Raw genomic sequence first — 12,702 nt, forward strand, 5'->3', positions numbered from 1 at the left:
CTCTTTTTAAAAAAAATGTTATCATGTTTGGGAAATTTTTTAATGACATTAATTCTTCAAATCACCCACTTTTCTCAAATTACAGTATTACTTTGGCAGTATAACAAAAGTAAGCAAGAGCTGCCATATGATGTATGATGCAATGTATTAATTGTAGCTGGCTATGTTTTCATGTCAACTGTTCAGTTTGAAATATACTAAGAAATAACAGATGACTATAATTTTTAAGCACATCAGCATATGATGTTTATAATAAATACAGACTAGCTAAAATAGGTCACTTAGTCAACAATGAAATCCTAGCAGGGAAAAATCAAGGCCTATTTCCCAACAGTAAGAATGACAACTTCTAAAAGAAACAGAATAGAAAAATCAGGATTTTTATCACAATCAAAAAGGTAGAATAGAAAAAAACCAATCAGTCTATCACAACAGGTTTTCTTACAAATACAACTTGTAATTGTAGTAATGATTTATAAAATATGCTATCAAACAGAAAAGATGTTTGGAAATAATATTTTTAAAAATCCAAACATACAGCAAAAAGAAATCTAAAGGTAATTAGCTAATTTAGATACATGATTAAAAAACTATTACCATAATATCTACTTTTATTTTTAATCTACAAAAAGAATTAGTTAAAAATGCTCAAATATTTTTGTTTGGGAAAAATTGTCCCTATTTCTGATCTGCTAATACTTACCCCCCCAACTTACTCTTTTATGTATGCATGCAAGAAACAAAAAAACATCCCTGAATTTACAAACTAAATTCCCGGGTATCTTATTTTGTTCTTATACTAATAGAAGTGAACAGTCTGAGGAGGAGAAAAATCACCACAAATCAAATGATGCATCAACAGAGATTAATTTTATCCAAAGATTCACTGATGATTAAAATCCAACCAGGTCTCAAGCAAGGAAACCTTCACTTATTCAAGGTTTATGTCTCCATCAAGAGGAAGTTCTTATAGAGAATCCAATTGAAAAAGAATTCCTCCTAGACCATAAGGGCCTCCAGACCCTGTGGAACCTACAAAATTGTTCTGATTACATTGTAACCCTCTTCTGAGCTCTCCAGAGCCTCTGAAATGATTCGCAACTACTCCTGAACTGTCCACAGTGGATAAAAAATGTCCATTAATCAATTTCACTATAATATTCTTTAAAATAAAAATGGGTCCAACATAAAAGATTTTCCAGCATGAGATAAACCTTTGAGAGAAATATTTCATAATTATTAATTTCTTTAAAAACTAAGGGAAAAAGATAAATTTTCCTCTTCTATGACCACCCCTTGGGCCTCCACAATAAAGAGATAAAACACATTGCTCTGTTTGTGGATAACAGCTGCTCAAACTGTCTGCTACACATGGAGCTCATTGTCTCTTATCACAAGCATCAGAATCACCAAATTTCTCCAGGGTTCTGACCGACAAAGACTCTCACCGGTTTGATGTCCCGGTGTAAGAAGCCCACAGAATGAATGCTCTCGATGGATTCCAGAATCTGTTTACCCAGCCGCAGGGTCGTACTAATGGTGAACGTTCCCCGGGACTGGCTACGACGAAGATCCGCCAGATTCCGACCCTGAAGAAACCAGAGACATAAATTCAAATAAAGCACCCAAATTCCAGATGCTAATATAAGACTAGGAAATTATTCACTTACCATTTAAAAAAAAATGCTTTTTAATAGAATTGTCAAGAGTTGCATCCAAACACTATCATTCAAGAGCAGAGAATTCCCTAAGACAATTGACTCAGATTTTTCAAGCCAATTTATGAATAGTCAAAGTCCTTGAACATTTCATCATTCTGAACCACCACTTTTCCCTTTATGTTTGGTGTCCTAACAAGAAATAAAAACTCCTGTCTATTCATAGAGCATATAAAATAATTAAGAGCATTAATACTATTAATACTCCCTAATACCTATCTCCAAAGATGCTAATGAAATGCTTTGAATGAAGTCATCTTTCTATTAACTATACCAATGGACGAAAGTATTAAATACTGATTTTAAAATAGAAGGTAAATAGCTCACCTGCAGAAGGGGAAGGTCATGGCCTTTCACCCTCATCTCAACTACCATAGCAAAACATTACTGCAGGGAAGTGGGCCGTGTTCTATCTTCCCCTTCACAGTAATGAGGGAATGGTTCCTACATGACTTGTGAAATTACATCTCTCTAACTGTGCGATTGGTGCTCTAAATTTCCCTTTCTCAATATTCTTTCCCCTCTATGTCTGGGACCCAAACCACCATATCAATCACTCCCATCTGAAATAGCACCTGGTTTTATCAACTTAAACTTACCATCTGAATAATTTCATTCCCATCAAAACAAAGTTGAATACATAAGCAATAGATATTACATAAGAATCATGAGTCTTTCATCATTATGTACCTATATAACTTTAATAAATCCACTATAGCATTCCAAAAATCAATCTTCAGAATTTTTTGCAACTTCCATACCAAGACAAACTAGAAGTATTTGAGAAATATTAAATAATATATTGGATATATTTGTTCAGCTACTTTTCTGTTGTGTCCAATTCTTCTTGACCCTATTTGGGGTTTTCTTGCCAAAGATAATGGAGGCATTTGTCATTTCCTTCTCCACTCATTTCTCATATAAGGAAACTGAGGCAAACAGGGTAATGTAAGTTGTCTAGGGTTAAAGAGCTAGTCAGTGCTGAAGTCAAATTTAAACTCATAGAATTGTCTTGGATCACTGTAATGCTGAAGTAGAACTCATTTAAACTATGGAACCAGGTTTTCTAATCTCCTAGACTACACCTTGCCAACTGCTTTTTTCTCCTTTGTTAAATGATGAGGCTGGACTAGATGACCTCTAAGATCCCTTCCACTTCTAAACATTTTATCCTACAATCCTTCCCTTCAAATTTCAATATTTTGACTTCTAAAATTTGTCTACTTCAGCAATATAATGACCCAAGACAATTCCCTGCAGACTGAATGTAGATTGAAGCATATTATTCCTTTCATTCTTTCTTTTCCTTCTCATGATTTTCTCCCTTTGTTTTGAATTTTGTTTCACCATATGACTATTTAAAATGATTGTCCATATATAACCTATATCAGATTGCCTGCTGTCTTGGAGACAGAAAATTTTGAAACTCAAAATCTTATTAAAATTAACATTCAAAAATGCTCATTTTTTCCAAAAACTATCTTACATGTAATTGAAAAATACTATGGATAATTTTTTAAAAAGAAAAAATAAAATGTCTATTTGAAAAAATAAAGGGATTATTTTTCCTATACCTTCAATCTACAAAAAAAAAATACAAACACATTTCTCTAAAATAATTAGATTAAATGTATACTATTAGTAACAATTAAAAAGATAACCATTTAAACCTACAACAGTTATATCTTCACCAAACTTTCTTCTTGCTGTTAATCTGTCATCTCCTCTGCCATTTTCAACCAAAACTCTACATCAAATGCCTTTGTCAAGATTTCTTTAAATTAAGTATACAGTCCAGGATCCTTGTTCATTTCTTTTCAGCTTTTCAAGCATATAGTCAATTCACTCTGTTACCTCTCCATATCTTAGATGCTTCTAAAGGCCAAATCTTTCCTTTCTCTCTAATCATCTACACAAATTTCTTTTTTTATATGCTGTATTACCTTCAGTAGTTCAACAGAACTTCAATAGTTCCCTAGCCAGTTTTCTTGGCTCCAGTTCAAATTTTCCCAAGTCAATTTCTCTCATTCAAGGTCCATTAAAAATGAGTTGCAAACAAGATAACCTCTTCAGTGTAATATTATAGGCTACCTGAACTTAAAAAATTCATCTGAAATAATTTTCCAAGTGGACCCAAATATAAACAAAAAACATGAAGGAGCATGTCAAGTTGGAGAAAAGCCTAAAGTTTCATGTGATAAGAGGCAGAAGTGAAGGACTTGAAAAGACTTCTTTCCTTGGAGAATCTTTTTTGGGTATCTGAGTCCTGTTGTGCAAATAGGAAAGTTGAGGAAATGCTGAGAAACTGATTTCAAGTTTCTGGGACACAGGATCATAGCTTTAAACCTTAGAATTCATCTAGTCCAATACCTTCATTTTTTAACTGAGGAAATTGAGGTCCAAAGAGAGTTAAGTGTCTTATCTAAGGTCAAATGGGTAGAAAATGGCAAAAGTAGTATTCAAACTCAGGTCTTGTGACTCAGGCCAAGTTCAATTTGTGCCTGTTAGTGTCATGCCATCTAGGATTTAAAGATTCAATACCAGTTTTCATCTATGACAATGAAATCAATGGGTATATTGTAGGAAAGTATGATTTTTCTTCATGACGCTAATAAGTATTTCAGTTCTTATTAAGAATTAAAGAGACAGCTAGGTGGCACAGTGGATAGAGCACCTCCTGAATTCAGGAGGACCCAAGTTCAAATCTGATTTCAGACACTTGACACTTCCTAGCTGTGTGACCCTGGGAAAGTCACTTAACCCCAGCCTCAGAAAAAAGGGGAAAAAAAAAAAAAAGAATTAAGTGGGAGAAGGCAGAGCCAAGATGGCAGAGTAAAGGCAAGAACTCACTCAATCTCTCCCCCAAACTACTCCAAATTCCTTTTAAAAATTACTTTAAACAAATTTTAGAGCAACAGAACACCCCTAAAGATGGAGTAGGACATTTTCCAGCCAAAAACAACTCAGAAGCTCAGCAGAAAAGATCTAGGACACAGGGTAGAAGGCCAGCATGCAGGCCTGGTCAGCAAAGCCGCTGAATCAACAGTGGTGCTGATAGCTTCTGGACCTCTCGGCATTGGGACACTAGGGAAGTCCTGGAAGATCAGCACAGAGAGTCTGTGGCAGTGAGGTGGGAGTTGGGTGGTGCAGTCTCAGTGCAGCTCGTGCCAGCGCAACCTTGGCCCAGCTAGCTCTTACAGCTACAGTGGGACAGGGCTAACAGCTCTAGGGCAGAAAAAAGGGCTTGTGGTCAGGTCCCTAGAAGGATCTCTGAAAACAGCTACACAAAACCTGAAGCTTGGGACAATGTATACCTCCACCCTAGAAACAGAGTCCTACTTCAACAAAGAGTTAAAAGTCTAGTAATAGGCTAGGAAAATGAACAGACCACAAAAAAAGTTTCTGACCAAAGAAAGTTACTGTGGTGACAAGATCAAAACACACCCTCAGAAGCTCCTGCATCCAAATTCTCTAAAAATTAAGTGGCAGGGATATGAAATGAAAAATGACACGATACCTTCACTGGTGGAGCTTGCTGTCTGCTAGGGTGTATATAAAGGCAGGAGGGTGTTTTTTTGTCTTGTTTTCTTGCTTTTTTTCTTATTTTTTTTCCCTTTTGATCTGATTTTTCTTATGCAGCAGGAATTGTACATGTTTAATCTATGTTGGATTGCTTATTGTCTAAGGGAAGAGAGAGAGGAAGAGGGAGGGAGAAAGGTTTGGAACACAAGCTTCTGCAAACTACTTTTGCATGTATTTTGAAAAATAAAAAGCTATTCCTATTTAAAAAAAGATAAAGCAGAATGAAAGGAGAAACTCAAAATCTTCTAAGAAAATCTGAGGAGCAGTAAAGGCCCTATAGAGGTGGTAGCATCAGATTGAAAGTTTAAAGGAAGATGATTATTTGAAAGGTGAAGAATATTCCAAGGATGGGAATGGACTAGATGAATACACAGAATTAGGGGAATACAGAATTAAATCAATGAATATTTGAACAATTCAGCAATTTGGCTAGAAAGTGGAATTCACCAAAGGGAACAAAGGAAAATAAGACTGGAAAAATAAGCTGGAACTAGTAAGTTGGAAGTAGGATAAGTTAAGATACTTTATACTTTATCTGATAGTCATGGACTCCCTTATTACTAAGTAACAGAGATTAAAACATTTAAATTTTTCCTTAATCCCATATAATATTACTCCCTTTTCAAATAGTAAGTTTACAAGATGACTGTTCATTGTAAAAAGCCTTTTTTGTTCTAAAACTTTTTTTATGTATCCTAATTCCAAAGTTTTAAGATTTAGTGAACAGATATACATTTAGCTTACTTAATAATTCATCATTCTATCAATTCTGATCTTTTCTTCCTCTAAATTATCTTTATAAGCTAAACAATGCACAATAATTTAATAGTAAACACCCTTTTGGTCAATTTAGTTTTCTCTGGATCTTCTCCAATTCCACTATATTTCTGAAGCACAAAACCAGAATGCACAAAATATTATTACAGGTACAAATATGTCATGGTTTTGTACATAGGTACAGGAATATTTTATTTATTTCTAGGATTTTATTGGCTTTTATGACTAGAGAAATAGACAAATAATCTACAATGACTATTAGAGTCATCTTAGGGAAAAAGTATGGTCTAATGGAAAAGAAATCAGGCTAAGAGTTGGGAAACTACTTTATAGTAGTGGCTCTGTTACAATTAGCTGTTGATAATAGATAAGACATTTGGTCTTTCTGTGCCTTGCTTTCCTCATCTGTAAAACAGGACAATAATTCTTGCTTCATCTTCTACAGAATTGTTATAAGAATAATATTAGGTAACAGATGCAAACTTGCAGAAAAAAGTTAACCATCATATTTCCATGTAAAATGTCACTATCCTGTATTTATTTTTCTTTAGTTCTGGACTTTTGGGGATGGAGGAGGTGATTAAGAAAAAAAGAATATAAAAAGGTACTGAGCTCTACAGTATTTTATTGCTCTATCCCAATAAGTTTTGCATCGACAATTATGTTAAACATTTCCATATTAATCATATGTGAAAGAAAAAATATGACAAAAGGGAAAAACCACAAGAAAAAAAAGTGAAAATAGTATGTTTCAATCTACATTCTGTCTCCATAATTTTTTCTCTGTATATAAATGGTATTTTCCATCACAAATCTACTGGTATTGCCCTGGATCAGAAGAGAGATAAGTTTATAATAGTTGATCATCACATGATATTGCTGTTTCTATGTACAATCTTCTCTTGGTTCTACTCACTTCACTTAGCATCAGTTCCTGTAAGTCTCTCCAAGGCTTTCTGAAATCATCTTGCTGATCATTTCTTATAAAACAATTTTATTTCATTTCATTATATTCATATACCATACCTTGTTCAGCTATTCCCCAATTGATGAGCATCCCCTCAATTTCTAATTCTTTGCCATCACAAAAAACTGCTATAAGTATTTTTGTACATGTGGTTTTTTTTCCCTTTTTTAATGATCTCTTTAGAATACCGATCGAATAATGATAAATAATTTACTTCATGAGTCCAACTCTTTCAATCCCTCTTTAATTCCAAGGCACCCAGTAGAACACATTCTAAACAATGGATGCTCAAGAAATCTTGGCTAACTCAAAATTATCTCTGACAACCAATGACTCTATCCAAGGTATATCTATCTTTCTCTAACAAAAAGTGACTCTCTAAGTTACTCTGTGAATTAGGACCAATGTTCTCTTCTTTCAAAAGTCTTTATTACAATATAACAAATGAATATATTTTCATCATCCAATATGTTTCTCCTTGAGAAATCTAATCATTACTCAGTTTGAATTGTCCACTGACAAATTTGTATTTTTTTCTGAGCTATATTCAATTCTTAAAATATCCTTTCCCCTCCCAGAGCTCTGAGATTCTTTAAAATGTTCCTAAAGCCATAACTCATAATTGGAGTTATTTCAAACAAACATTTCCTTAACTCTATTTTACCATTTTACCATTTCCCAACCTGAAATATGGATATTTAAGCACTTTAAGGAAGAGACATCCTTACTAAGTTTTGTTGTAAGACCTTTGGGGTTTTGTCAACCCGCTTGAAATAAAAGCATCTGTTAGGTGTTTACTATCTGTTAAGCACTGTGCTATGCACTGGTCGACTTTTGATCCACTGGAATGAAAAGAACAGTATGAGAATTCTTCCCCAAGAGAATGGCTTGGATATCTATGTAGAAAGGAATAGTAAATATGGATAGACAAATACCTGGGGAATATCTTCTAACATTTATACCACTAGTGTTCCAACAAGTTCACAGGCATGTCATAGACTACAAAGATATTATAAAATGATAAGTGTAAAATGTATAGCATATGCTACAGATACACATATATATGTATATATATATACATACATACACACATCTTTATAATAACAGATACATAAATTTCATTTACTTAATAAGCACTCATCTCTCTCCTTACGCACTAGGAACTGTCAGATACTAAGGATACAGATATAAACAATATAGCTCTCCAAGAGTTGACATTATTCTATTAATTTATTTCAGCTCATACTTAGGTGAAACATTTCAGTATTTGATTAAGTATCAGATCATGTCTCTACAAATCAGATCAATCTATTTCTGTTGTCAACTGAAGTTTATAAACTTCCAGCATGAGGAAGGGTCTAATTTGGGATACAGATCCAATAATGTTATGTAATTTACTTCCTGAGTCCAATTCTTTTTTTTTTTTAATTAATTTTATAATTATAACATTTTTTGACAGTACATATGCATAGGTAATTTTTTACATTATCTCTTGTACTCCCTTCTGTTCCGAATTTTTCCCCTCCTTCCCTCCACCCCCTCCCCTAGATGGCAGGCATTCCCATACATATTAAATATGTTATAGTATATCCTAGGTACAATATATATGTGCAGAACCGAATTTTGTTGTTGTTTTTGTTGTTATTGCAAAGGAAGAATTGGATTCAGAAGGTAAAAATAACCTGGGGAGAAAAACAAAAAATGCTAACAGTTTATACTCATTTCCCATGTTCCTTTTCTGGGTGTAGCTGATTCTGTCCATCATTGATCAATTGGAATTGGATTAGATCTTTTCTATGTTGAAGATATCCACTTCCATCAGAATACATCCTCATACAATATCATTGTTGAAGTGTATAATTATTTCCTGATTCTGCTCATTTCACTTAGCATCAGTTGATATAAGTCTCTCCAAGCCTCTCTGTATTCATCCTGTTGGTAATTTCTTACAGAACAATAATATTCCATAACATTCATATACCATAATTTACCCAACCATTCTCCAATTAATGGGCATCCGTTCATTTTCCAGTTTCTAGCCACTACAAAAAGGGTTGCCACAAACATTTTGGCACATACAGGTCCCTTTCCCTTCTTTAGTATTTCCTTGGGATATAAGCCCAGTAGTAGCACTGCTGGGTCAAAGGGTATGCACAATTTGATAACTTTTTGGGCATAATTCCAGATTGCTCTCCAGAATGGTTGGATTCTTTCACAACTCCACCAACAATGCATCAGTGTCCCAGTTTTCCCATATCCCCTCCAACATTCATCATTATTTTTTCCTGTCAACTTAGCTAATCTGACAGGTGTGTAGTGGTATCTCAGAGTTGTCTTAATTTGCATTTCTCTGATCATAGTGATTTGGAACACTCTTTCATATGAGTTTCAATTTCATCATCTGAAAATTGTCTGTTCATATCCTTTGACCATTTATCAATTGGAGAATGGCTTGATTTCTTATAAATTAGAGTCAATTCTCTGTATATTTTGGAGATGAGGCCTTTATCAGAACCTTTAACTATAAAAATGTTTTCACAGTTTGTTACTTCCCTTCTAATCTTATTTGCATTAGTTTTGTTTGTACAAAAGCTTTTTAATTTGATGTAACCAAAATTTTCTATTTTGTGATCAATAATGATCTCTAGTTCTCCTTTGGTCACAAATTCCTTCCTCCTCCACAAGTCTGAGAGGTAAACTATCCTATGTTCCTCTAATTTATTTATGATCTCGTTCTTTATGCCTAAATTATGGACCATTTTGATCTTATCTTAGTATATGGTGTTAAATGTGGGTCCGAGTCCAACTCTTTCAATCCTTCTTTAACTCCACTGAATCCAGTAGAACACATTCCAAACAATGGATGCTCAAGAAATCTTAGCTAACTCAAAACTATTTTTGACAACCAACCCAAATAAATTTTCACTTCAGTATTTGTACTCACTTGACTATTACACAGGCATGTCATTTAGTCAACATTGAATGAGAGCTTACTATATAGCAAACACTGTATATAAGTCTAATTTGCTAATGATAAAATTATTTACCATGTTATAAGTATACTTTTTGTTATGCTATAGGTCTACTTTTTGTAAATACTTGTTTTAAGCATGAAATATAGTCCTGAAAATGTGTAAACAAAATTAAACATTTGTAAAACTAACCTATTTTAAATGCTCCAAGGTAACTACTATTTGATGGAATTATTGAATGACAAATAAATCATCATCTAGTTTGTTTTAATTTTATCAAGTTTCATATCAAAACCATAAAAACAAACTGTGACATGGCATCAATAATTAGCTTACAATTATTCTCCTTATTACCAATATCAGAACTTTATTAAGAGTCTCCTTAAAATTGAAAGGGATTTTAAAAGCTTTTTCTAGAAAGCCTACCTGCAATTGCATGACCACATAATTGAACCGATCATTCCTTCCACAGCCAATGAATCTGCAAACATGGTCTTTGCCTGGGTAAAACCAAAGAAAAATAAAGTGAAAAATGTTATTCAGGAAAACATTTTTTGAAATTCTAATAATTTGCTCTTGTATATGATATTTTAATATTTGGTTTTGTAGGACCAGTCTTAATAACAATGAAAGGTGCAGTTATATAAAATGATCCAGACCAGCTTATACTCTATATAAGGAAGAATACAGTGAAACTCAGTTACAAAAAAATGAAAGAGATGTTAACTATATATATATATATACATATATATATAAAACCAACATCATACAGAGGAAAAAGCATAAGACTAAGGATCATGAGACATAAGTTCTAGTCCCAATTTAGCTTCTAACTATCTGTATGACTCAAATAAATCAACTTCTCCAAGTTTCTCTAACTTCATCTATAAAAATGTAATGGTGATATGAGGTGATTTTCATGGTGCTTTTTCAACACTAAAATTCTATGATTTTATTTATAACAATTTTTTTATCAGATTAAACAAATTCAGGGAGTGAAAATGCACAGAAGATGAAGAATAAAATAAATATGGAAATTGCAAAAGAGATTGAATTGGCTAAGCAATCATCAATTCTACTCTTGGCTTTAAAAGTTATTTAAACCTATTCCATGATATTAACTGCTATTACCATCAACACTGTTTATGCTGAGCTATATTATTTCAACAAAATTTTATTTTTCAACAATTTTATTGTTTTTTTTTCATTTTATTATTCAACTAAACTTATTTAACAAAAAAATTTATTCAAGTTAGATGTCGAAAATTTAGTCAAAACATATAATAACGCCAAATATAATTATAAACATCAATAAACATTTAAATTAGTTAAAAATTTAATGCACATAACTTCATTTTAGCTAAGCTAACAATTTTAACTTTCTGCATTAAAGTTTATGACAAACAGCAAAAATTGTAAATAGAATTTCATATTATTTCTCATGTCTTATTTTTTTGCTGTTAGAAATACTTACAAATAAGAGGCAGGAAGACCTGAGTTAAAATCTGGTCTCAGATATTTAACACTTCCTAGCTATGTGACCCTGGGCAAATCACTTAAACCCAATTGTCTTACCCTCCTCCCCCCCAAAAAAAGTATCTGATTGATGCCACAAAAAACAAAATTATAACAGCAAATAAAACTTCCAGAAGAAACAAAATTATTTTCAAGAAGTTGCCATGAAACAACCTTCTTCAAGTCCCATATGTATGTATTATGAAAATCACACTCCTGAGGAGAGAAAAGGGCATGTGCACTGTCCCAAGAATATCAATATATAATAAATATTTACTGAATTGAAATTTTCTATTATTGATATCATTCTTGCAAGCTCACTTGCATGATAGATCACCAGTGTATAATGGCACTCACATATAGGCTACATTAATTCTTTAGGTATATATATATGGGGGGGGGGAAATAACTGCTTAATTTCGATAAAATTTGAGATTCCATTATGAAGATGCTGACACCATATATTTGGTAGCTCAGACAAAAGAGTTTACTCCTACATATATGTCATGCAAAAATTGTCAAAACTCTGTCTTTGCTAAAATGAGATCATTACTAAAATAAATATCATTTCTTTAAGAAGTGATTCTTTTTCTCCATTTGTCAATGAACTAAGTTCCTATAAATCTTAAAACCTCTTTCCTAGTAGAAAGAGTCAAAGCTTGACTTAGATTCAGGACTATTTGATTGATGAGGATCTTAGTGGTATTTAATTTTTCAATAGCTTTTACCAGGAACCACTTTTAGCTAGTAAGTGATAGTGAAATCCAGATGGTTATGACAAGCGTACAACACACAGGGGAATATTTTATGACATCTTTTACTATACAAACCATAGACACAAGCACTTTTCAATGTAACACAGTACAAAACTCCCATTTTGTGAAATGATTAAAAACGTCCTCACATAAATGAAAAAAAAAAAAAAAAGTTGGGAAAGTAATTAATCTGTAGTAATGAAAGAGAGCTTAACTTTTGTCAGAATTACACACCAAATTTTGTCTCTAGCCCTAAAGAATGACTGCTCCTAATGAGCAGCCTTTCTTTAGTGCTAATGGGTAGTCACTGAGCAACAGTAATTAGAAAAACCTGTCATGGTTGATCTTCATTTAATCTGGGACCTCACTAATTGGAAAGTAGCTATGTATGGACAAGATCATACATTTGAGGCTGT

The 12,702-nt window shown here is 33.0% G+C and overlaps 1 protein-coding gene across 4 annotated transcripts in view; it reads right to left on the reverse strand.

Annotated features, from left to right (window-relative positions):
• The window catches only part of TTBK2 (tau tubulin kinase 2), a 249,379-nt gene that overhangs the window by 127,335 nt on the left and 109,342 nt on the right, over positions 1–12,702 (reverse strand). For all 4 annotated transcript variants that reach the window (XM_074289397.1, XM_074289396.1, XM_074289395.1 and 1 more), the window contains 2 exons: positions 10,443–10,516; positions 1,449–1,589 (listed from right to left, as the gene is read on the reverse strand). In XM_074289397.1, coding sequence (XP_074145498.1) covers positions 1,449–1,589; positions 10,443–10,516 — 215 coding nt within the window. The remainder of the gene's footprint in view (positions 1–1,448; positions 1,590–10,442; positions 10,517–12,702) is intronic.

This window comes from Sminthopsis crassicaudata, chromosome 2, assembly GCF_048593235.1.
Source record: "Sminthopsis crassicaudata isolate SCR6 chromosome 2, ASM4859323v1, whole genome shotgun sequence".
Lineage (NCBI taxonomy): Eukaryota > Metazoa > Chordata > Mammalia > Dasyuromorphia > Dasyuridae > Sminthopsis > Sminthopsis crassicaudata.